The 26,682-nt window shown below is 42.7% G+C and overlaps 2 protein-coding genes across 3 annotated transcripts in view; both read right to left on the reverse strand.

The window, feature by feature from the left end:
* Positions 1–654: 654 nt before the first annotated feature.
* LOC139366432 (minichromosome maintenance complex component 7) lies at positions 655–14,936 on the reverse strand. 2 transcript variants are annotated; one of them, XM_071103911.1, is made up of 15 exons: positions 14,729–14,936; positions 12,675–12,754; positions 12,083–12,247; positions 11,783–11,907; positions 9,942–10,122; positions 9,629–9,766; positions 9,317–9,466; positions 8,689–8,803; positions 8,297–8,428; positions 8,095–8,178; positions 7,616–7,827; positions 3,947–4,212; positions 3,645–3,813; positions 2,115–2,224; positions 655–1,536 (listed from the first exon to the last, which is right to left on the reverse strand). In XM_071103911.1, the coding sequence occupies exons 1-15, from the start codon at positions 14,757–14,759 to the stop codon at positions 1,311–1,313; spliced, it is 2,184 nt and encodes a 727-aa protein (XP_070960012.1). In that variant the 5' UTR covers positions 14,760–14,936; the 3' UTR covers positions 655–1,310. The 2 variants fall into 2 exon arrangements, with proteins under 2 accessions (XP_070960012.1, XP_070960013.1); XM_071103912.1 differs by lacking the exon at positions 14,729–14,936 and adding an exon at positions 13,276–14,360 and having other exon boundaries at positions 658–1,536.
* A 1,815-nt stretch (positions 14,937–16,751) lies between these two features.
* LOC139366035 (cohesin subunit SA-2-like) overlaps positions 16,752–26,682 on the reverse strand; it is a 38,827-nt gene continuing 28,896 nt past the window's right edge. Inside the window, exons 22-33 of the mRNA XM_071103118.1 lie at positions 26,520–26,612; positions 26,072–26,240; positions 25,789–25,928; positions 22,320–22,421; positions 22,102–22,238; positions 21,542–21,661; positions 21,192–21,367; positions 20,486–20,690; positions 19,666–19,827; positions 17,734–17,832; positions 17,205–17,310; positions 16,752–17,093 (exon numbers count right to left, since the gene is read on the reverse strand). Coding sequence (XP_070959219.1) covers positions 17,046–17,093; positions 17,205–17,310; positions 17,734–17,832; positions 19,666–19,827; positions 20,486–20,690; positions 21,192–21,367; positions 21,542–21,661; positions 22,102–22,238; positions 22,320–22,421; positions 25,789–25,928; positions 26,072–26,240; positions 26,520–26,612 — 1,557 coding nt within the window. The 3' untranslated portion in view covers positions 16,752–17,045. The remainder of the gene's footprint in view (positions 17,094–17,204; positions 17,311–17,733; positions 17,833–19,665; positions 19,828–20,485; positions 20,691–21,191; positions 21,368–21,541; positions 21,662–22,101; positions 22,239–22,319; positions 22,422–25,788; positions 25,929–26,071; positions 26,241–26,519; positions 26,613–26,682) is intronic.

The raw sequence follows: 26,682 nt of genomic DNA on the forward strand, positions 1-26,682 counted from the left end.
GAAAAATAATTGCGTGCCCTTTGTTTGAACACTTCCCCCAAAAATGTATGTGCACGACCCTGCAACCGAATGTTGTATTTGAGGAAATAAGCACCTTTCTTGCAACAGGTGTATAATTTCGATGAGATGGATTTGAACGAACACCTGGCTGGGTGGAGAATTTACGTTGAGACGACGCTGTCCTATTGTGGTAAAATCAAACAGTGGACCATACATAAATGACCCTCGGGTTATGGACACGTCTCACCTGGGCTATCAACTCAGGTTTACGGAATAGTTTTACATTTCCCTGCATTGCGGATTTTAATAGGCCTATATTGCAGAAGTTTGACAAAAACATGCATGATTGTATTCAATGTAGTTACAGGCGAGACAACCATGGACAGGCGCCACCGAAAGCATAAAATACTGTCTACACAGCAAGACTGATCCTAAAACAAACCAGGTGTCAGGTGCCTTTACAGCTCTTCTTTCCACATGAACAGAAACACAATTATTTTAGTCAGAGGGACAGTGACCTACATACAGTAAGTAGCCTGCTGTATCAAATAACCCTGTGGCACAAGTCATGATGTATTAGGAAATTAAGCTTTTGATAGGATTTTCAAAACTATAGGAATAGTTAAGAAATTGAGTAACAAGCCACGAAATCAGTTAAGTTAAGCCATGAATTTATTAACACTGACATTCATAATGTACAAGTATTTAAGAGCGCATTGAAAGTATTGTCCATTAATTCCCCTATAGCCAAAGTATATTAAAGTTGTAACACAGAAGCTCAAAATGTCAGCTCCAGGCATTGATTTAACTAGAGCTAAAGGCCTACTGCAATGACCATTGTATATGTAGTACAAAAGAGGTTGAGTCAAAAAGATTGCATAACAAATAATTGTATTTACAGAGTTTTATTTGAGAGCAGCCATCTAACATTTTTTTAAAAAAGCATTTAATAGCCAAGGAAGAAAAGTTAGCAACATTTAACCATTCCAAAACAAAGCCAAGAACCACCATGCATGTTTACATTTAATTATTTGTTGTAACGGCGTAGATGGGGACACACAAAGGGGTCCCATCGCAGTCAGCAGCCCATTAAGCATCTCGTCACAGGCATAGCCCTTGACCGGGTTTGGGTGAAAAAGGCCTGTGGCTGGTGAAGGGGGCGCAAGGTCAGTCCTGGAGTGCCGAAACACTTCTGGTGTTCATCCTCTCCTCCTAATCAGGGACTAATTCAGACCAGGGACACCAGTTGAGTACAATTAAATACCAGAAAGTATTCAGGCCCTCTAGGACTGGAATCAAACAGCCCTGCTTTAGACGAAGGTGATGCGGGTACGGGCCTGGTTGACTTGCCACACGTTGAGCTCCTCATACTCCTCCAGGGCCTCCTGGAACTGGGCAGGGGTGAAGCCACGGGAAACACACCGCTGTTCGGCCTCTGCCATGCGAACCAGGCCCCCAGACCCACCCCGGCCCTTCACCCCCTCCGTGGCCAGCTCACGCAGCAGGGAGAAGATCACGTCCGCTGGCCGATGGGCTCTGGAAAACAACGGGATCAAGAAAAGGTTGAGGGTCCAAAGTTGTGGAACTTCATCAGGGTTGGGGTCAAACCCACAAATTAGGGCCTACCGACTGGTCTGTTCAGAAACGGAATGCCTATTTGACAGGAACAAATCAATGTCCAAATAAACTGACAGAAAATTGCATTGACCCAACCTGTGCTTCAAATTGGCCATATAGCGCTGCTGCTTCTGAAACATACAGCGCCACATACTTACATCAGCTCCTTTGAATCCCTCGAGGTAGACTAGCACAGTAGTATGTGACAAAACATTTCAAGTCAACAGGAACGTGTGGTGAAGTGCTTATTTCTATAGGGTTTAAGGTCTTCTCCAGTATACACACGGTCATGTGAACCAAAGGCAGTAAAAACCCTGGAATTTAACCACTTGGTATAGCTCCTGAATACTCATTACATTTGAAGTCATACCCTACTCTGCTATAACCCAATCCTCACCCAAAAGGCATCCACTCAAGAGATCTTATTAATGCATAACAGTGTCATCAGAAACTGTCTTGTTGGCAGTTTCACACAGAACAGGAGGAGAGGAGCTGACCTGGTGGTGCTGGACTTGTCGGCCTGCAGGGAGTCCTTGGACATTTCCATGAGCCTCATCGCCTCGTTCACATCCTCTTTCTCCACCACATCCACCAGCCGCAAACGAGCCTGTGAGGGGGGGGGGGGGGGGGGGGGGGGGGGGGGGGGGCGTGAGACCACAGGTCAGGTAGCTAGCTAGCTATATAGGCTACAGCACAGAACACACCAAAAAGAAATGCAATAATCAACTGTTAATGTCTTTCAGACATCGTAGGTCGCGCTGTGCCGGCACTGTCAGACCGAGACAAGTGCAATGCCCTCTGGAATGGCTGGCAATTGCCCAAGTCTCCGCCTCTCAACACCAGCTAGTCTCTCCCGATGGATGGAGGCTTGACAGTCAATCAACACAATATGATTCGTTAAAACAGTGATGGTGGCTGTACAGGCCATGTTTGTATTGTAGAAGGCTCTCAGGTAACAAGCGACGACTGGTTCCGGTCACAGTCAGTTTTGCTTGGGTTTGCACAGCGGCTCCTACAAAAAGGCTGACTGCCCACCCTGCAAAGCTGACCGGGACCAGACAGGAAAACAGACAGATTAAAACACATTAACTATACCCAGGCTTGAGTACAATATTAATTCAGCAAACACTCCATAAAGGGCACGGAAGTAGTATTTGACAAAATTAGGGTGAGGGTCACCCCCTCCCCCCAATTGGCTATTGGAGCTCACCAACTTTAAATCAGTTGTGTTAGTCCTTTTTGCCTATGCTGTTGACGTATTTTACAGTAATGGTTTTACATCAATACCGACTGCAGTAGAACAATGCTTGCCCAGTCTTCCCGATCGTTTTACCCTTTTCTGAATTGTATCACTAGGTGGAGACAGACCACCGTACCCCTGAAGACCAACCTATAGTCTACCACACCTCTCATTAGCACCACCAGTTGGAGAGAGTTCGCTATAAGTCTTCCTCATGCTCTATATGAACTTGTCCATCCTTTTTGTGCGATTACTCAGATGAAGGCCGAAACTGAAACTTTTAACCATGCTTAAATAAAACAATGCATTTCTAATGGTGACCAAGGGTTGCACCTTTTCAATGAGTACAGGGTCACCCAGTGGAGTGGCAGGCTTGCCCTCGTGGCCACCCAGATGATGTAGCACAGTGCAGTCAGGGTGTCGGGAAGTGCTGGTTTTGCAGTAGGGCCGGTGAGTCAGCTACCTGCACAAACAGCACTTTTGACACCCAGGAGCTACGAGACCACAGAGTGAGAAGCATCACATTCCTCCAGTCTTAGTGGACAGGAAGCAGTCATTCAAAAGAGCAGTCAGTGCAGGCATGAGCGTACACACGAGGCCTAATGCCCAGCGTGTGAAAGAAGTGCTCATACTGCGGGTAGGCTGGGCATCACCACTACCTGCACTGTAAGCACTTTAGCACAAACTGGGCTGTAGTAGACGGTCCAACCATCCAGTCTGACTCCGGTCCACATCCTAAATATGCTCCCAGAAGGAGCCTGTACTCAGGATGGGGTCAGAGTCTCACCAGGGCAGTGGAGAGGCGGAGGATGGACAGGAGTGTACGGGCAGAGGTGAAGGTACAGTCCTTGCTGACACGCGCCTCCTTCCTCATCTCCACGTAGGCTGCCGTGATGTAATCAGCCAGCGACTCAGGTATGACGGGCTGTCGCCTCTTACACAGGGAGATGTAACGTCTGGAGGGAGCATACAATTAGTCACGTAAGCTAAAACACGCACGTGAGAGGAATTTCTAGTCAAAGATTTCTAAATAGTTATAATAATAATAATAGTTATAATAGCCCCACAAAGAGCAATACGTCAACTGACCTCATGAGCTTCATATCGATGGGGGTGAAGTGAGTGGGTGGCTGGCGGCAGTGCTGGTGAACATAGGTGATGTGCTGGGCCAGGCGGAGATCGGCCTCAGCGTCAGGCTTGTCCTGGATGAGCCACAGCAGGTCGAAACGGGAGAGCAGGGCGGCTGGCAGCTGGATATTCTGCTCTATGGTCTTTCGCGGGTTGTAGCGGCCATAGGCAGGGTTGGCGGCCGCCAGGATGGAGCAGCGGGCGTTGAGGGAGGTCATGATGCCCGCCTGACCAGGGAAGGGAACAGAGCGAGTCAGTCACCCATATTCTCTTTAGGGTTGAATGGCGGGAACCCGGTTACAGAGATTTACAGCACAAAACTAATCCCTTTTACCAGGATAAATAAACAGAAACCGGTCAATTATAACATTATTTATTTGAACAGCATGGTGTGAAATGAAACTTAAATTATATGAAATGTCTAAATCTGGCTTCTACAGCCTCTGCATGATAAGTCAATGCTCAGTATGGAGCGCATCTCACCACAGTAAACAGGTAGGCCTACATTTGCTGCAGCATAGCCCATGCTACAGTAACAAAGACAGAATTAACGTTTCATTAACCATCTCCACACCTGGATTTCTAAAGACTATATATTTTAATTGCAGCTGCAAAAGTTTAAAACAACCCATCACTAAAATATCGTTGCTTATTTTTTTAAGTACACGCGTAAGCACTCGCAATCTCCCAAACTCTTCAAATTGCATCCAAAATAGATAATCTTGTTCTAGATGGCACAGAAAAATAAAACATTAAAACGTCCGATTTTACTGAGTTACATAAGGAAACTTGTCAATTGAAATATATTCATTATGCCCCAATCTATGGATAATTCCATCTGTCAAACAGGTAGGCCAACCTTTTTTAGAATAGGGCTGTAAACAATGGTAAGTCAAGGGGTCTGAATACTTAAGGCACTGTATATGGATGACTTATAAAGCCAGGCACATTGAAGTTGGTCTATTTATTATAGACCTAATTAAGATGGTTTCCTCTCCTTACTTTTCTTTAACAATTAAGGTAAGAACTGTTTTATTGTCTCCTGCTGCCTCTGCCTTATTGTTCTCAACACCAATATGCTGATTAACTTTGCTATTATGCTTATAACATGGTCTAGGAAAAGGCACCAATTCAACAGTGCACTGATGCGTTTCAGGACTGCGGACAGCGACCACAAGCCCAACACGGGCGAAAGTGCATTTGTTGCAAACATGAGCCTATCACAATCATGAAAACAAAATGGGAAACTTTAGGCTGTTACACCATTACTATGTCAGAGGCATGAAAAATGAGCGAATGGACTTAAAATGGGTGGAAAGCCTACAGCCCACCAAAAGAATAACTTCACTCGCCCAGTGGCATGGGGGCTATTTAGGTGCGTGCTGATGCTGCCCCAGGTAGGGGCGCAAAATATTTAGCTTGTCCATGCCCAGCGCGCCTCTCCAGGGTTCTGTTGGAGACATGGCGCTCCATCAAAATAATTTAACATAAATGACGTAGCCTGCAGTAGAATGAGTAGCCCACAGACTGGAGACCAAATGTATTACAATGTCATGAGACACCTTTTCAACCATTAACGTATTAATAAGGAGAGAGTGGGGGAGAAAGTCTACTAAAAAGGCAAGCAGCTCTGGAGCGGTTGCTGCATAATCACAGGTGGACAGCAAATGGTGACTTCACTACAACGAGAGCTTTGTTGCTATCTAAAAATATGCCTCAGCTATCTCATGACAAAGTGAAAACTCCACAAATACAGGTGTGCCAAGCGTGTAGCGTCATACCCAAGAAGACAAAAAAGGTGCTTCAACAAAGCACAGAGTAAAGGATTTGAATACTTCTGTAAATGTGATGTTTCCAAATTTTATTAAAAAAAATAAAAAAAACTGACATTTCTATAAACCTGTTTTCACTTTGTTATTATGGGGTATTATGTGTAGACGAGGGGGGTTGGGAAATCACATTTAATACATTTTAGAATGCTGTAACGTAAAGGGGTCTGAATACTTTCAGAATGTACTGTAGCTAGTTACAGCTATGAGCTTTTATGTTTGTCGTGCGTAATGTGCAGTAGCCTATATCATATACAGTACAGTTGAAGTCGCAAGTTTACATACAAATTTCTTGTTAACAAACTATAGTTTTGGCAAGTCGGTTAGAACATCTACTTTTTGCATGACAAGTAATATCTCCAGCAATTGTTTACAGATTATTTCACTGCATCGCAATTCCAGTGGGTCAGAAGTTTACACACACCAAGTTGACTGTACCTTTAAACAGCTTGGAAAATTCAGGGTGGCAGCATCATGTTGTGGGGGTGCTTTGCTGCAGGAGGGTCTGGTGCAATTCACAAAATAGATTGAATCATGAGGATAATTGTGTGGATAAATTGAAGCAACATCAAGACATCAGTCAGGAAGTTAAATCTTGGTAGCAAATGGGTCTTCCAAATGGACAATGACCCCAAGCATACTTCCAAAGTTGTAGCTAAATGGCTTAAGGACAACAAAGTCAAGGTATTGGAGTGGCCATCACAAAGCCCGGACCCAAATCCTATAGAAAATTTGTGGGCAGAACTGAAGAGGCGTGTGCGAGCAAGGAGGCCTACAAACCTGACTCCATTACACCAGCTCTGTCAGGAGGAATGGGCCAAAATTCACCCAACTTATTGTGGAAAGCTACCTGAAACATTTGACCCAAGTTGAACAATTTTAAGACAATGCTACCCAATTCTAATTGAGTGTATGTAAACTTCAGACCCACTGGGAATGTGATGAAAGAAATAAGCTGAAATAAATCATTCTCTACTATTATTCTGACATTTCACATTCTTACAATAAAGTGGTGATCCTAACTGACCTAAGACAGGGAATTTTTACTAGAATTAAATGTTAGGCATTGTGAAAAACTGAGTTTAAATGCATTTGGCTAAGGTGTATGTAAACTTAATACATACAGTTGAAGTCTGGATAATTGCATAATCATTTGGGCTTGCTTAGGCTCAAAATATATTTTAATGAAGGGCTCAAATATACGACTCATCAGGCTCGGTAGCATCAGGTTAGAATGTTCATGCTGATCTAAGTTCTAAATCAAATCCAGACATTTATATGCTTTTGAATGACATTTCCGGTTTTGGAGGTAAAGACCGGCGTACCCGAGATGGAACATTTGTAAAATACCGGGATAATAGTCAATCCCAAATCTCATTGAGTAGGGGAAAAGCTCAGCGTCGAGATGGACATTTTCTATGTTGTCTTCTCGGGGCAGGTTAGTGTTATTTGTCACGAATCTGGTTCCGGTGGCAACTCTGCAGTGTTCACTAGCTGGTAAAGCCACAAAGTCAAAGTTAAACCCAACCCTAACGCCTAACCTTCAATTAGCATTTTGGTTTTCATGAAATTTTACAATATAGCCAAATTCAACTTCGTGGCTGGCACATCTAAGGGGAAAAAAAATAAATATCACTCAGCACTGTCTCTAGGACAAGATGGAAGACAAACACAAACCTGCTGTAGGGTTACAGGTAGAAAATCTTGTCAGTTCTCCTTTGTTAAAACCACCCATGAATAGCCTTACACAACTAAGTGTTAGTTGCCAAACAGATATGGCTTTGGTAAGGAGAAAGCTCACCTTGGCAATGGAGATGGTCTGCTGCTCCATCACCTCGTGGATGGCTGTGCGATCGGCATCTGCCATCTTGTCAAATTCGTCGATGCAGCAGACACCCTGGTCGGCCAGCACCAGTGCGCCGCCCTCCAGGGTCATCTCCCCGGTGAGAGGGTCACGCATCACCGCTGCCGTCAGGCCCACGCCAGAGGAACCTCGGCCCGTTGTATACTGGCCTGGAGGGGGTCAGGGGGAACGGTCATGGCTAGGCCCATGATGTCAGGAGCACAAATACAATCATCTTTAAATCCTTTATATATTTGAATACGATTGAGGACCTCCCTTTCCTTACATATTAATCAAACAACTGTGCAAAAGGGTGTAAACCTTTTAGTCAATATCCAGTAGGCCATTTAGCATGTTGCTTTCACCAGTTGTGTGACCTGGGACCAGTGAAAAATGGAGAGGAAATGTTTCAGATCGTTCCAAAAGATTGTACTTACTGCGAGGAGCCAGGCGGTCAATGTAAGACAGCAGTTGGGACTTAGCTACTCCTGGGTCTCCCATCAGACAGATGTTTATGTTGCCTGGAAGGAGCCAAACCGGGGCATTAGTAAAACATCCCAAAACTCCAATGAAAGCCAAAGCAGCCATTTTAAAAATGGACAATGTTACAGGGCAGTGGAATGGTTTTATTGCACTCACCTCTGATCTTCATACCCTTGGGGGCCTGCTGCACTCCTCCAACCAGCAGCAGCAGCAGAGCCTTTTTCACATCTTCATGACCAAAAATCTCAGGAGCAATGGAGCCAGCAAGCTTCTCATAGAAATCTTCCTCTGTAAGTAAGAGGAGCACATGAACCAAACTATTCAGTTACACTCAGTCCATTCACATCAGAACATCCTTTTGGACAAACAGCATGAGAAAGGTCTGAAAGCAACCCACAGTCTGAAAACAACCCACAGTCCCAAAACACTGTTGGTAGATCCAAAAAGGCAGGAAACATTTAAGCAACGAGAAGCTTCATAATACTGCCAACATTGATCTGTTTTCACTGAAAGGATTAAGAACCTGGGGGGGGCACACGCGAACATACCTGTGATCTGGCGCAGCTCTTCCTCACTCAGCTCTGCTGTGCCCAGCTCATCATCCTCAGTCTTGTTCATTAGAGTGATGCCGTGGGACTCCAGGTACGTCTCTGAAAGCAGACCCTGAGTGAGAGAAACAGTCAGACACATTACAACTCCAGAGTGGCACAGCAGTCTAAGGCATTGCAACTTAGTGCAAGAGGCGTCACTACAGTCCCTGGTTCGAATCCAGGCTGTATCACATCCATCCATGATTGGGAGACCCATAGGGCGGTGCAGAACTGGCCCAGCGTTGTCCAGGTTTGGCCATCATTGTAAATGAGAATTTCTTCTTAACTGACTTACCTACCTAGTTAAATAAAAGGAAATAGAAACTGCAGCAGCACCTCTAAGCCAGCCAAGTAGCCTTCTGTCCAGGGGATGTAGTTGTACACCTGTAGCCTCAGGTTACAGAAACAACCTCCTGCCCTATGGGCCGTTCTAACTTCAACACGCCTTACTTTACATCTCAGCCAAGTCACAGGTAGAGTAAAATTCCACTTTTCCTCCAAATGACAGTATGTAACGTTGTTAAACTTGAGGATAATTCTCAAAAAAGGTTTAAAGAAACTTTGTAACGTGTTTGAGTGCACTCACTTGGACAGCCTGCCTGAAGCCATTACGCAGCAGGGGGAGGAAGACGCCGGCGATAGCCACGTGGTCTCCGGGCTGGGCCACGCGTGTGTTCTCCCCGCGGGTGTAGATGGTCATGCTCCGGGGGATGTTTCCTACAGGAACCTGGTCACTCTGGAGATGGATGGAGGCACAGTTTAGTTACAGATTCAAATCAGCGCAAAGTCATACTTAGTCTGACTTGTGCTTGTTTATTTGCCTTCAACTTCTCACGCCAGACAGCTAAATGATTTGAATGTGTTGCTGCATTTCAGATTCCTTAGTCAAGTTCCTTACGTGTTCCTGTATGCGCAGTTCCTGGAACTTGACAAACTTTGAGCCTCGGGTCTGCAGGTAGAGGCGGCCGCCTGACTTGTTGGTGACACACTCTTGACTGGGACACATGATGAGGGGCATGAATGTGGGGGATTGAATCTAATAAGACAGGGAGGTGTCTGGGTTAGCACAAGGAAAGGAACTGAGAGAACTGAAATGTTTCTGTAACAGACAGTGTTTAATGCATTTACCCAGCCATGAGAGCAAGTCAATTGATTATATAATTTATCAACTTTCCTTGACAAGTTGGTGCAGTCAGACGCCAATCACTTACCGGCTGGTATGTCTCTGCCCCACACTGGTCACAGGTGTAGGTGGCAACTGCCATCATGGGCTTGACCTCAGTGGCACGGGTCACGATGCCCCTAACGGTCACCAACTGGCCAATGCTGTCTGCACGGACATCACGGACCACTTTGGGTTTGGCAGTGCTGGGCGGTTTGAAGTAGAGCTCACTGAGAGAGAGAGAGATCAGAGGGGATGCAATAATTGTTATTCCTTGTTGCCTAAATACACAAATCAGCCATCATGACATGAATAGGCATGGCATGTGTCTAGTAGAACATGCATCCAGTCAAAATAAGGATACTTTTTGATATACACAACCAGTCAAAAGTTGATACCTACTCATGCAAGGCTTTCTTTATTTTTACTATTTTCTACATTGTAGAATAGTGAAGACATCAAAACTATGAAACAACACATATGGAATCACGTAGTAACCAAAAAAGTATATGTAATATGAGATTCTTCAAAGTAGCCACCCTTTGCCTTGATGACAGCTTTGCACACTTAGCATTCTCTCAACCAGCTTCACTTGGAATCCTTTTCCAATCGTCTTGAAGGAGTTCCCAAATATGCTGAGCACTTGTTGGCTGCTTTTCCTTCATTTTGCAGTCCAACTCATGCCAAACCGTCGCAATTGGGTTGAGGTCAAGTGATTGTGGAGGCCAGGTCATCTGATGCAGCATTCCATCACTCTCCTTCAAGGGTCAAATAGTCCTTACACAGCCTGGAGGTGTATTGGGTCTTTGTCCCGTTGGAAAAAAAAAAATGACTGTCCCACTAAGTGCAAACCAGATGGGATGGCATGTCGCTGCAGTGCCGTGATAGCCATGCTGGTTAAGCGTGCCTTGAATTCTAAATAAGTTATAGACAGTGTCACCAGCAATGCACCTCCACACTTAACTCTGGGAACCACATATGCAGAGATCTGTTCACCTACGCAGTCTCACAAAAAATCTCACATGGACAAATTTCCACAGGTCTAATGTCCATTGCTTGTGTTTCTTGGCCCAAGCAAGTCTTCCTATTGGTGTCCTTTAGAAATGGTTTCATTACAGCAATTCGAACATGATGACCTGATTCATGCAGTCTCCTCTGAAAAGTTGATGTTGAGATTTATCTGTTACTTGAACTCTGTGAAGCATTTATTTGGGCTGCAATTTCTGAGGCTGGTAACTCCAATGAACGTATCCTCTGCAGCAGAGGTTCCTTTCCTGTGGCGGTCCCCATGAGAACCAATTTCATTATAGCGCTTGATGGATTTTGCGACAGCAATTTAAGAAACTTTCAAAGTTCTTGACATTTTCCAGACTGACTGACCATCATGTCTTAAAGTAATGGACTGTTCTTTCTCTTACAGAATATGGACTTTGCCCTATTTGGTAAAGGAACATATTCTGCATACCACCCCTACCATGGCACAACAACTGATTTGTTCAAAAGCTTTAAGAAGGAAATTCCACAAATTAACTTTTAACAAGGCACACCTGTTAATTGAAATACGTTCCAGGTGACTACCTCATGAATCTGGTTGAGAGAATGCCAAGCGTGTGCAAAGCAAAGGGTGGCTACTTTGAAGAATTACAAATATTTTTGTGTAACACTTTTGGATAATACATGATTCCACGTGTTATTTCACGTTGATGTCGTCACTATTATTCTAAAACGCATAAAAATGGCACAAATAAAGAAAAAACCCTGAATGAGTAGGTGTGTCCAAACTTGACTGGTACTATATACCAGTTCTCACTTTTCTAAGTAATTCATCCAGGTTCATGTCCAGTTCCAACTCAAGAGACAATGGCAAACATGCTAGCTAAGTGAACTCACAATCTCCTCATGAGCTCTGCTGGGTACTGGTTGCGAGGATCCCTGGTGTCTGCGGTGTCGTGACCTCTCTGCTCCATCATCAGCCTATGCTCAATGTACACATCCAGGGAATCCTTGGCCACCACCTGGGTGAAAGAAGAGATGGGTATCGGGGCAGTTAAGTCTCAGACTCAATGTTTTACAGGTTATTTCATCCCTAAAACTAACAATTAGCAACTGCCTGATCAGAATCAATATCCAAGTCAAGCAGGACAGATGTCTTAAATGAGCACGTTTGTATTAATGCAGCTAAAAAAATACCTCTCTCTCACGGTACTCTGGTAGCAGCTCGTGGACGGCATCAGCGAACAGGCCCATGTAGCGTTTGGCATTTTCACAGATGCTCTCCACCAACTCTGGGTCCTCCTCGGCCACATCGTCCAGGTCCACTTGCAAAGCCACCTGCTCCCTGTGGGACAGGGAAACCTACAGAAAACAGGACTGCTATCAGAGACAGTAGAATATTTTGATTTGTGGCCTAGCACAGATGTTGCACAGCCCTTTTCTGCAAACAACGACAACCGTTCCAGCCCATCAGTCATTGGTTAAAGGGTCACTGCCACCACCTCACTTATTTATTGCAGAGTAGAACCAACAAGTTTCAGCTTTCAGGTTCTCTTCTTCAAAATAACACCATGTATTACTGTGCCTTTTGACTCAACTATTCAGTGGGTTGGCAGGGGAGAAAGATGTTGGCCTTCAGGCTCACCCCGACAGATACTTTGACAATTTGTTTTTCATGGTTTAAAACCATGTATAATATTAGATCATGGACTTTAAGTTACAAATGACAAAGGACTGGCAAGACGCATTACAGAAAGAACAGGACCATGAAAGTCAGTGCCATACTCACAAGTTGAGCTCCATATTTGAAGACCTTCTTTCCATTGTCATCCTCACTGTAAAACTCTTGAAGGAACTTCTTGCATTTCTCTGCGGGAAAGAGAGAACAGTCTATTTAACAGTGTACATTGAATGCTATGAATATTACAGGTAGAGTATAGCCTGGGTATAACTGGGGAACTTGTGTCCACAATTGTTTTCGGTGTCAATACAATTCAGGTAATGAGATGTATACATTTGTGTGGGGTTTAACGTTTGAAAATTGCCATCATTGGAGTCCAGGGCCTACATACTGCAAGCTGTGTTGACCTCTGACGACCCACTGACCCACTAACATTGCATCCCACAGAATCTCGATGAATCATTGAAGTACTGTCCCTTTAACTCGGACGTCAAATGTTTTCCCAAATGAGTGGATGAGTTCAAACCTTTACAACAATGTAACCAATGATTTAACGTTAAAGGTTTGGTTAGCAGTGCACTTCAACAACAAAAACGCCATGTCCGTTTTTGGGAAAATAACCCCCACCTCAAAATGTGAAACATTCTGTATTTTAGACACCCCAAAACAAAACCAATCTCTAGCTACACAATATGCATATTTCACTTACTTTCTTAGTAGAGCCCAAAATGAAACATTCTGCATTTGGAATGTTTTTTGTAAACAAAGCAGCACATGGCTTTGAGCCTGGTCACTCAGGGGAATCCTCCGCTATACCATTGCCCACAAAATAGTCCCAATGTAACTGATGATTGAGTTGGTTATTGATTCAAAACATAACTTCGTTTTCGTACTTCGTGTATTGACGTGCCATGGTCGAATTCACCAGTACGTTAGCTTCTGCTGGTCTAAAGTCCAGGCTAGCAAACGACAAAACATAACGCCCATACTTGCCGCTGCCTGTAACAAAGAACAGCCTACTCCAGCGGATGAGAAGGGTATCGTTGGCGAAAATGCGTGTGGATTGCTAACTAGCAAGCCAATTATTCCACTTCACTATCAAATTGTGAAAATTAAATATTCAAAAATTGTTAACACTTCTTTGATTGAGTCACTTTTGTAGTATTGGTGAGTTATCGTTCACTATCAGTGCAACCCCTAGCATTAGATTTCTCCGCCCATAGGCCATGTGCTCCTCGCGCGTAATTCTTTGTCCTCTTGAGTTCCATCCGGGTTACTGAGAATTGAAGCTAGTTAAAAAATATATGTTTAGCTTGATAACATGCAAGCCACCCCGTAGCAATCCCTAACCGGTATCATTGTCCAAAATGGTAACTACCAAAACAACTTCACAAGTAGCCAGATAGTATTGTGCACGAGGAGACAGGCCGCGACCACTAGTTCTGTACGGGGGATTTTGGGCTAGAGCCCCGACGCTCGGCTTTAAAGTTATCACCCATCTTTTGCAGTACGGTTTTGGAAGCATATAAACGTCGACTACCTGTACTAATTAGCAAACGTTTGCTATCTGCGTCTCCGATCACCCGAGTTTAAACGGAAGACGGACGTCACAAACGTGTTGTCACAAATACTGTCAACATTGTACATTACGTGTATATGCTGCATTTGTGAAACTGTGATATCAAAGTAGGTGGATTTGTTTCTATAACAGCAATATTACCGCAATTGAGAATCGATTCCCGTTTAGAATGAGTAGGTGTCTATTTTGGCTTCAAGAGCCAGTCTAAACAGAACATGTAGCGATGGTCCTTAGACGTTAGACTCCTTTATTGGGGTAGGGGCGACCAAGCCTGAACAGTTTACATGTTAGTAAATTGCTAGATATTAACTCATTGTTGGCTTCTTGGCTGAGCAGACAAAGACCACAAAGTAACGTTAACTGATTAACGTTAACTAGTCAACCCCAACTTACCCCCAAAATATTGGTTGGCAAGCTATTTAAGTAATTCTAAAGTCCAATTGCATGGTTTCTGACATACATTTTTGCTCAGACGTAGTTATGAGTGAGCATGCTACTAGCCTCCATTATCAAAATGAAAGTTAGCGTTAGCGCGCTAACTTCAGCAAGCTTGTTTAAAAAAATATATATTAAAAAAACATACCTTTCTCAGCCAAGTAATCCTTAGGAGCCATGATTGTTGAGTAATGTGGTTTTACTTAAACCCACTGTGTTAAGTAACTTATCAGTTATTATATATATATTTTTAACAATGTATTTTCTTTCTGCACTCGGAGACAACAAATTGGAGGTCCAACTGTAAAAACTGGCGCGAGTCTGTCGTCTGCGTGCTCCAATCAAAACGCGTATTTCTATTACCAAAGGCGTGGCTTCACTGTGGCGCGAAAATTGCGGCGATGCGGTGGTCACATGATTCAACAAACTAGTATACTACGTCATCGGTGGCGCGAAAGATTGAGATTGCGTTTCATGCTTTCAAGCAATGACCTCGAAAATTCTGTACATAAAAAGATATACTGAACAAAAATATAAACGCAACATGCAACAATTTCAAATATTTTACTGAGTTAGAGTTCACAGAAGGAAATCAGTCAATTAAAATAAATTCAATGGCCCTAATCTATGGATTTCACATGACTGTGCAGCTCTTGCTGGACCTCCCCACTGGGAAGCCAGGCCAGCCAATCAGAATTACTTTTCCCCACAAAAGGGCTTTATTACCAGAAATACTCCTCAGTACACCCCCTCCTCTGACAACCTACAATCCAACAGACGAAGAAGCCGAATGTGAAGGTCCAGGGGTGGCTTTGTTACAGTGGTCTGCGGTTGTGAGGCATGTTGGATGCACTGCCAAATTCATTCAAACGAAGTTGGAGGCGGCTTATGGTAGAGAAATTAACATTACATTCTCTGTCCGAAGCTCTGTTGGACATTTCTGCAAAAACTTGCGACATCTGTGGCATTGTGTTGTGTGAGAAAACTGCACATTTTAGAATGGCCTTTTATTGCCCCCACCACAAGGTGCACCTGTGTAATGATCATGCTGTGTAATCAGCTTCTTGACATGTCACACCTGTCAGGTGGATGGATTATCTTGATAAAGGAGAAATGCTCACTAACAGGGATGTAAATCAGCTTTTGGTCCATATGGAACATTTCTGTGATCTTTTATTTCAGCTCAAGAAACATGGGACCAACACTTTACATGTTGCATTTACATTTTTATTCAGTATAAATGAATTTAATAAAAAATGTCAATGACACCACCAACATATTGTCCTTCATTTCATGACACATTTGAACATTTAATGACAGGAAAGTAAATAGCTGAAGTCAATAAGCATCTTTGAAGAAGTCTTGGAAACTCAGATCAGTGAAAGTTAAAAGGAAAGAAAAATGCATTATTGCAGTTCTTCAGTATTTCAATAATTCTAACTAGCCATATACGGTTAATCAATAACTGGATCATTTGAGATTTTTTCTATTTTTTATTTAACCTTTATTTAACTTGGTAAGTCAGTTAAGAACAAATTCTTATTTACAATGACAGCCTACCAGAAGGCAAAAGGCCTCCTGCAGGGATGGGGGCTGGGCTGGGATTAAAAATAAAATAAAAATATAGGACAAAACACACATGACAAGAGACACCACCAACACTACATAAAGAGACCTAAGACAACAACATATCAATGCAGCAACACATAAAAACACAGCATGGTAGCAACCCAACATGACAGCAGCACAACATGGTACAAACATTATTGGGCACAGACAACAGCCCAAAGGGCAAGAAGATAGAGACAACAAAACATGACATGAAGCAGCCACACCTGTCAGTAAGAGTGTCCATGACTGAGTTTGACTGAAGAGATGGAGAGAGTTTGAATGAAGCGATGGAGATAAAACGGTCCAGTTAAGTGTTTTTTGCTGCTTGTTCCAGTCGTGCTTTGGGATAGGGTGGAGTGAGAGATACGAGGGTTTTATAAATAAGCATCAATCAGTGGGTCTTGCGATGGGTATGATGGAACTGAAGTATACAAACATGTACTAACATACAATATCCCCATCTTGCATTAAAAGCTCACCTTTCATCTGTTTAAATAAACCACGGAACAATATCCTCAGAAATTGGTTCTTTATTGATAGATATTAAATCAGTGCTCATTTAACAGTTGGAAACACAACCACAAAGTCATAAACAAGAAAAACACCATGTGTCTAACAATTCCTATATGAGCCATGAAGATATTTTTCACATTGCATCTTTGAAACATTCATAATGTAAGGCACTTGTATTTTATTCATTCAACAAAAAAGTTCTAATAAGAGCTTACAACAAGTGTAACAACGTTATGTACTGTACTGCTTAACCCTGAAATGCCTGTCTGAGGGATACCAACGTAAGACTATCTTCTCCTATAAGTGTTGTTCTTCTTGTTACTGTGTTGGGGTCCTTTCCCTCACTGAAACAACTCCTCTAAGTAACTGGTGGAGCGACGGGTGGACGGCTGGAGAGAAAAGGAGAAGAAAGAGGTGAGGGAACAAAGGAATAGCAACCATGGTAGACATTATAGGGTCAGTGCACCAACAAGTCAGATCTGAGTGGGCTTGTGTTTTACCAGTGTAAAGTCTGTGTCGTGGTCAGAATTGTCACTCTCGAAGTCCTCAATCTCAGGCTCTTCTTCCTCCACTTCATCATCCTCATCTTCCTCAATCAGACTCAGCCTAATAACACATATTGTATGAGTATTTCAAACCACAAACTCTTTCAAATGTAACAGAAACCCCCCCCCCATGCTACCCATGGGTGGCAGGGTAGCCCAATGGTTAGAGCGTTGGACTAGTAACCGAAAGGTTGCAAGTTCAAACCCCAGAGCTGACAAGGTACAAATCTGTCGTTCTGCCCCTGAACAGGCAGTTAACCCATAGGCCGTCATTGAAAATAAGAATTTGTTCTTAACTGACTTGCCTAGTTAAATAAAGGTAACATCTTTAAAAAATGCAACCACAATTCTCTTTTTACTTTAATATAACTTTGTCATGTGAAATTGGAAACAAGATCGTATGAACATTACATGATCAGATAAAATAATGTTTTCTTTCTCCCTAAACCCACACACTCATGCAAAAACACACAGACATACACACATGGTGAGATGTGATTCGAGGTCACAGTGCCCAGAGGGGCTGGCTTGTGCAATAGGCAGCTTGCTCCTTCGCCTGGGTTCCACCTTGCGCTGCAGTGAACTGGACAAGATACAAAGTCAAAACATATTCAAAAAGGAACAACCCCTAGCCCCTTCCCTCTTCAGTGATTGTAGATCTGAACAAACTGGACAGGTTTAATAATAAATTACATTTTTAATGCACTTTTCATTACACCAATTAACTCAAAGGGGAGACAGGTGGCCTCGAGATTATAGCGTTAGGCCAGTAACAGAGAGGTCGCTTTTTCGAATACTGGAGCCTACAAGGTGAAAAATCTGTCTCTGTGGCCTTGAGCAAGGCACTTAAGCCTAATTGCTCCAGGGGTGCTGGACAGTGGTGACCCCACTCCCTACTGGAGTTTCAGGGGGAGTTGGGGTATGCAACACATTTCCACTACATATTTGTGTGTAACAGGACAAATCTGCCCCCCCCCCCTGCAAATAATTAACTAGTAATTAAAAAAGTGATTTTATATACTGGTACATACTACTGGTGTTTGCAAATAGGAAGATATTGGATAGGTGTAAGGCATTTGATGGCTCCACCTTTCCTTCCAGTGGTTTATGGGGAGCTTCCTTCATATTGCCTACACCTATCCAGTCTCTTCCCATCTGCAAACACCAGTAGGAACTAAGGTAAGGTTTGTGGAGTTTCCCTGCATTTAAAATTGTCTTTTGTTACTAGCACTAATTTAGCAGATTGCTGCTATTTTTGGAGAAGGTTTTACTCACAGTGATTGTGATATGTGATTGTTTAGCTACTTTAGTTGAATGCACTTATTGTAAGTCACTCTGGATAAGAGCGTCTTTCTAAATGACGCTAATGTAAATGTTTTCAGACAGAGAAAGGGGACAGGAATTGCCAGAATAGAGAGAAATGGACAAAGTAGGTAAATTAATATAAACTACCGTTCAAATGTTTGGGGTCACATAGAAATGTCCTTGTTTTTTTGTCCATTAAAATAACATCAAATTGATCAGAAATACAGTGTAACAGAGTGCCTCTGTCCAGTGTCTGTGTTCTTTTCTTAATCTTTTCTTTATTGGCCAGTCTGAGATATGGCTTTTTCTTTGCTACTCTGCCTAGAAGGCCAGCATCCCAGAGACACCTCTTCACTGTTGACGTTGAGACTGGTGTTTTGCGTGTACTATTTAATGAAGCTGCCAGTTGAGGACTTGTGAGGCGTCTGTTTCTCAAACTAGACACTCTAATGTACTTGCACCGGGGCCTCCCACTCCTTTCTATTCTGGTTAGAGACAGTTTGCGCTGTTCTGTGAAGGGAGTAGTGCACAGCATTGTACGAGATCTTCAGTTTCTTGGCAATTTCTCGCATGGAATAGCCTTAATTTCTCAGAACAAGAATAGACTAACAAGTTTCAGAAGAAAGTTCTTTGTTTCTGGCCATTTTGAGCATGTAATCAAACCCACAAATGCTGATGCTCCAGATACTCAACGTTTCTTTAATAAGAACAACAGTTTTCAGCTGTCCTAACATAATTGCAAAATGGTTTTCTAGTGATCAATTAGCCTTTTTAATTTAAAAAAAAAATGTACTTGGATTAGCTAACACAATGTGCCATTGGAAGACAGGAGTGATGGTTGCTGATAATGGGCCTCTGTACACCTATGTAGATATTCCATAACAAATCTGCCATTTCCAGGTACAATAGTCATTTACAACATTAACAATGTCTACACTGTATATCGGATCAATTTTATGTTATTTTAATGGACAAAAAATGAGCTTTTCTTTAAAAAAACAAGGACATTTCTAAGTGACCCCAAACTTTTGAACGGTAGTGTATGTAGGTGCATATATAGCTAAGTAAAACATTTCGTTTTCTCTTTTAGGTTAAAAGGTGAGAAAGTTACCCCTCTGAAAAGTCGTCAACAGACTCTGGTTCAGAAATGATGCTGCCCTTGTCGGAGCCTGTGGTGGAGGCCTGTGTATTATGTGTGACGGGCAGGTGCTTGGACGGCTGTCTCTGCACGGTGGAGGTGAGGCCTGGGGTGGCCAGGTTGTTGTGGATGCCGCTGTGGATGTCGAGTGAGAAAGTTAGAGGCATATATATCATACGCCCCCCAAAATGCTAACCTCCCCTGTTATTGTAATGGTGAGAGGTTAGCATGTCTTGGGGTTATGATATTTGTACGTCTGTAAATTTGTCACTCATCATTAATCACAATTCATTCAGGATTATCCGTAATCATGGTAGCATCCACATTAATGTAGAAGTGTTCAGAAACATATTATATTCTTATTTACAATAAAAGTGACTCCAATATGACACAATAGGTTATTTACCATTCATTTCTATTGGGCACAAAATAATCTGAAACACAACCAAAACAGCAAATCCTGCCAACAAAGTTGGAGTCGCAAGCTTGATTTAATCATTGCATGTTATGAACATGGGACCAAATACTAAACGTTTGACTAAATTTAATAAACTATACATTAATTTGTCCAAATACTTATGACACCTTCAAATGGGGGGACTATATACATAGAGCATTCATTTCTAAACAGTCAAAAATATATATCTGAAAATACCCTCAAATAAAAGGTGACATTCTGTATTGTCGCCTCATATAAAACATTTAGCTCTACTAAGCAAATAAATAAGTAGGTGAGTGTAGCTAAGTAAAACATTTAGTTATCTCTATTCAGGTTAAAAGGTGAGAAAGTTACCCCTCTGAAAAGTCGTCATCAGACTCGGGTTCGGAGATGATGCTGCCCTTGTCGGAGCCTGGGGTGGAGGCCTGTGTATTATGTGTGACGGGCAGGTGCTTGGACGGCTGTCTCTGCACGGTGGAGGTGAGACCTGGGGTGGCCACGTTGCTATGGATACTGCTGCTGTCCAGCCATGGCCCTCTGTTAGCGCTGGACACTGACCCTGGAGGAGAGGTCAGGGGTGAAACCATAGAATTACATATACAGTACAACTCATGAGTTTTATAGGATTTTTGTGGGTCAAAACTCAAAGGTCTCTGTTCAGCTTGCAAAACTCCACCTATCCAACCCTTCTCTTTTTAAAGAAAACCATTCACCTTCTCAAATGTTCCAAGCCATTACTCCCCTCTTAACACATTTGATCAATTACATTAGGCCATGGGTTCTAGAAAGGTGGGTCACAAAAATCAGGAATTATGGTTCACCAGGGCAATACTGTACTGTAGATATGTGGTAGTGGTGGAGTAAGGCCCGGAGGGCACAGTATGTTGTGAAATCTGTGAATGTATGGTCACTTTAACATTTTATAAAATGCCTTAATTTTGCTGGACCCCAGGATGTGTTGCTGCTGCCTTGGCAGGAACGAATGGGGATCCATAATAATAATCACCTCTCTATACCTTTATCTCTTTGTTAGTAATGTGTGTGTATGTGTGCTGCTGACCCAGGGGGGTAGTCCTCCTGCGTTTGGCTGCAGGGGTGCTGTGGGGGGACAGCATTGCGCTCCTCTCCCCATCCTCTCGGGGCTTGGAGGAGCCAGACTGCAGAGAGCGCTGGTACATCCTCAGAGATGGCCAAGAGGGGGCAGCAGAGCCACACTCAGCACTCAGGAAAGCAGACCTGCGAGGGAGGGAAAAACAGACTCAGGTCAGGACTATCCTTTAGGCACTTCATGTAGATCTGAAACAAACAGACAACTCTATTTGTGTTTCTTGTGTGCAAGTGTGAAATGTGAAAAAAAAGGACATGCATATCCTATATCCTATATCACATATTGTTATGTGTGTGACTCACAGCTGGGCTCGGTCCTGACGTAGGAGTTTGAAACTGAACTCGCTGAGTATCTCAAGGAAGGGCAGGTTGGGGGGTTGCTCCACCTCTGCTGCCTCCCGTAACGCAAACCGGATACCATCCCTGACCAACAGAGAACACTTTGTTCTACATACCAGCTAGAAAGAACTTTATTTATCAAAAAGTTTGAGCTTAAACAGATTTTTTGTCAAGTGTGCGTACGTTTTTGTAAATTGTAAATTACTGTCTGCACAAATAATTTCTCAATTGGGACAATACATACACTACTGTTCAAAAGTTTGGGTTCAGAAATGTCCTTGTTTTTGAAAGAAAAGCTCATTTTTGGTCCATTAAAATAACATAAAATTGATGAGAAACACAGTGTAGACATTGTTAATGTTGTAAATGACTATTGTAGCTGGAAACGGCTGATTTTTTATGGAATATCTACATAGGTGTACAGAGGCTCATTATCAGCAACCATCACTCCTGGACATTTCTAAGTGACCCCAAACTTTTGAACGGTAGTGTATATTGACATTTAGTGTGTATATGTAACTGACATGTGCAGGGACACCAATGGTTTGCGGATGCGGTGCAGGTCTATGCCGAAGCTCATGGCCAGCCTTTTAGCTAGCTCTCTGATCTCCCCAAACTCCTGGCCTCCACCAACGCACTCTGGAGCCAGTGCTGAGAACAACTGACACACACACACAATAAGTAATATATGAATATATAGTACATCTGTAATAAACATGATTTAATTTACGCACGCACACACCTGCTGCAGACTCAGGCAGACAGTCTTGGCGCTCTGCACTGGACTGATCATCTTGGTTTTGCTCAGAGTCTCCTTGATGATGTCACCGTAGTCTTTGTAGAACTAGAGGAAGTAGACAAGACTGTCACCCTCTCTATGGTTCTACCACTAGAATTACAATGATTCAATGTATTTCTATGGTTCTACTATTATAATGTATTTCTATGGTTCTACCTCTATAAATACAATGATTAATCCAATTTCTATTGTTCTACCTCTATAAATACAATGACTCATCCTATTTCTATGGTTCTAACTCTAAAATTACAATGATTCATTCTCTCTCTGTATCTCTCTGGTTCTACCCCTCCTTCGCTCTGGTTCTACCTCTCCGGTTCTACCTCTCCATATCTTTTTGGTTCTACCTGTCCATCTCTGCATTTCTACAGCTAATAGTCCTAAAACACGGAAATTAGTTTCCTCTGGTTGGTTCAATCATCCCTATGGGGAAAAGGAATAGAGAAAAAAATAGGGTTTTGGGATAAATGCTGATAATAAGGTCTGAGGTTAACACAGGCTCAAGAGATCTTAAAACGCATTGTTCTATGAGATAATTTCAGTCAGTTTACATAACATTTATGAATTATGAAGCCTTTGTGCTTTTTAATAACAAATTCTTAAAATTCACTAAAAGTGACATTAGCTGATGAAGCCGATATCATAGAACAAAACATACAATATCTCCTAAGCATGTGTTTACCACTGATCTATTTTCGGCATTTATCCAAAAACCTTACCAAAACTACATTTATTTTCCTGAAAGGCTTTTGTCCAACGAACTATGGCAGAGTTAAGGCGTCTCTGTATGCTTCCCAACCGAATCAGTTTGAAAGAGTTCCTGCATATATTATGATGACATTTTGTGACGTTTTTGTTAGTTTTGGACTTCGGTAAGGTTTTTTTCTCCGTTTGTTTCTGGCACATATAATTTTTTCTTAAGGCAAGCCGTCGTCAGTGATTGGTCAACAGTAGGGATTCTTCAATAAAGTCTTTGATGTCGAGAGATGACTCAGTTTCATGCAATTTTTTCATTAAGAAATACTGCACCAAATATTTGATGTAAAATTGTGAGACTAAGATCTCCTCGGCAAAAACGTAAACATTTATGACAGATTTCTTGAGTTATCTTGGATTAATTCAGAATATTTTGAGTAAGTGTATACTGGCTACGGTGTCTCAAAATGGACAAAGTACTATTTACGCCTTTTTCTCGTTTTTCAAGCAAAGGTCTTTTAAGGAAGTATGCGAGCACACTCGTTCGGTTGAGCCTAGCCAACTTCAGCGAGCCGCCAGCCAAACTCAAGCAGTGCCTACAAAAATACGCCGTTACCATTTCTCTAATACAGCTACCACTTTCATCAGTTAGTCTCTCACCCACTCTTTTCCCTAACTCACTCCTCTTCAGATATCCTGTCATCCTTTTCTAACCCCTTGTCATGTCTTTGGCATGATTAAAAGTGAAGACTTATTTTTATCAAATCAATTTTCTGTAATTATTATTACGTGATTAAACTAATCGTGTAAATGCAATTAACGAGGAAGTCGGGGCACCACGGAAAATCTTCAGACTACATCAATTATTCTTCAATTAATGAACTATTCTTTACCTCACGTCAGTCTCATTCCAAACGTCGTAAATTGTTGATTATCTACACAAACCCAGACTTTACTATAAATCATCCATACACCAATTGGCGTAATCATTTATTTACTAACTAATGAATAATCACAGAAATTCATAAACAAACAAACAGTAGATATGTTACTAACAAATGATAGGGAAGATTCCCTAGTGGGCTAAGCTGATATGACAGCTTGGTGGACAATGGGAAGTGTGTGTGGACTGAGAAAGAGCGGAAAGGAAAAACGGATCAAGAAATAAACACATTTCAAACTTCAAATGGTTTTGCTGGAGACAGCCAGCAAACCACTTAGCAACCGTTGCTCTTCTCTTACCGTCATAGTAATCACACAATAGAATTTACAACCAGTTGATAATTATATTAATTGAAATGCTAATCCTTTGCACATGAACGCTCACTCATTCGGGAATAATTGCAATCAATATATATTTACACCCATGTGTCGTGATATTTTCTGTTGGAGTCAGTTCATCCGTGTCTCTTTCTCTCTCTCTCCGTTTCCTTGAAGATCCAAGTCTTTCACGGTTAGAATGGATACTTCAGAGTGCCATTCAGAAATGTTCTCATAGAATAGATGTTTCGGTGGTTGCTGGTATTCGCATCCCAGGTTGACATAATTTCTAGCTGCAGACTAGTAATTCATATCTAAAATTTTCTCTTCTTCTGTAGGGATCGATAGTCTCAGAGTTGAACCATTTCCAGCTGTGTAGTCAATGCTCCACGTGGTGTGGTTAGGAATTCAATAACTATTCGCAATCACAGGTCACGCTGTTGGTTTACTTAGTCTTGGTACTCAAACCTGTACCATCTCAGTTTATACCGAGGTACGTGTGGTCTGAAGAGGATTTCCTCAGGAGGGGGCTTTATTTGTAACAGTAGAAAAGGCACTTCTATGACGCCTGATTGTGTCTGTGCTCACGGGGGCGGGCCAATGACTTAGTTAAACTTTAAAGGGAATACAATTCTCTCACATTAAAGGTTTAACATCACATCATTTCACAAATAGTTTCATCTTTACTCATTCATTTTATACAAGAATTAGATGGTAACCAGATAATTAAGAAATGTACACATTCAGAGTTATAGTTATGTGTGTTTCCTGTCATCTCAGAGGTCACCAAATGAAACACATTCGTCATACCCGTCCCTTAAGTGTCCACGGACCATTCCCACCTTCTCACAAGTGGACATTTTGTTTCATATTCCCATTTTGGAGTTAGGAGTTCGCCACGTGAAATTATTGGTTCTCTCTGTGTCTCTCTCTCCATACTGCATGGCCAGGGAGAAAGTCTCTGCCAGGAATTGACGACCTGAGATAACAGAACCTGAGTGTAGGAGAGTGAGAGGGAGGGGGAAGCCACGATCTATACCCAGAAAGGACCAAGTCACCCTCCTCCACCTTCTCACCCATCTCCCTCCACCGTCGCACCCCTCCTCCTCAAACTTCTCATCCCTCCTCCTCAACCTTTTCTCACACTCAAATCAAATAACATTTATTTATATAGCCCTTCGCACATCAGCTGATATCTCAAAGTGCTGTACAGAAACCCAGCCTAAAACCCCAAACAGCAAGCAATGCAGGTGTAGAAGCACTCCTCCCACTCACTGCACATTCCCCCCTCTCATGCCTTTCTCTCACTAATCCTCTATTTCTCACTAATCCTTCCATCTTTTCTCTCACTCCCTCCCCATTCTTCTCCTATCCTTCTTTCCCTGTTCTCCCACTCCTATTTATCTCTCCCCGCCCTCTCTCACTCTCTCTCTCCACTCCCCTCTGTCTCCTCTACCTTGCTGTAGTATTTGAAGACATCAGTGGCAGTGCTGAGATCCAGGATGCCGTAGATAACCAGTTTACAGTAGCCGGCCAGCTGGTTGCGCCGCCGCTGGAGAGTAGCCATCTTCACCTCCTCAACTCCCTCTGCCTCACCTGGAGAAAGAAGTGAGGGAGAGGGAGAGAGATAGCAGGGGGTGAGAAGAGAGAAAGAGATGGTCCAGGTCAGAAGTAGTATACTAAATAGGGAGTAGGGTGCCATTTTGGTGTAGGGAGTGTAGTTATGATGGTTGCCCTACCGGACAGTTGGTCGTCGTCAGGCTCAGTGAAGACATAGTCAAGGAGGAAGGCAGCCATGTCGAAGCGGAGGGAGTCGGAGGGGGGGTGGGCCAGGGGCTGCAAGGTGGGCTGAGACCTCACTGAGCTCACCCCAAACAACAGCAGCATGTCACACAGCAGCTCAAATGCCTACCGAGAGAGACACAACACATCAACACACACTCCAGCACCAGGGTTTGTGCTTAATTCCATTTGATGTCAGTCAAGTCAAATAATATATTTTTTAAATGTGTTAAAAACATGCCATAAATCGCTTCTCCTGTTCAGTTTACTCAGAAGTCATTTGAAAATAGATGACCCTTTTGAGTTATTGAATTAGAAATGTGAGTTTACTTCTTGAATTGACCTCAACCATGTTGAATTGACCTCAAACACCCCCCCCCCACCCACACACACACACACACTAACCTGGTCTCTGATCTCTGGCTGGCCCACAGACAGGCAGCTCTGACAGACGATGCAGAACGAACGCACCTCCTTCTTCAGACGCTTTACCTCTGCCTTGGAGGGGTGTGTGAAAGAATGGTGCATGGGTACATATGAATTTGCAGATATGTGTGTACATGATGTG

This window comes from Oncorhynchus clarkii, chromosome 14, assembly GCF_045791955.1.
Source record: "Oncorhynchus clarkii lewisi isolate Uvic-CL-2024 chromosome 14, UVic_Ocla_1.0, whole genome shotgun sequence".
Lineage (NCBI taxonomy): Eukaryota > Metazoa > Chordata > Actinopteri > Salmoniformes > Salmonidae > Oncorhynchus > Oncorhynchus clarkii.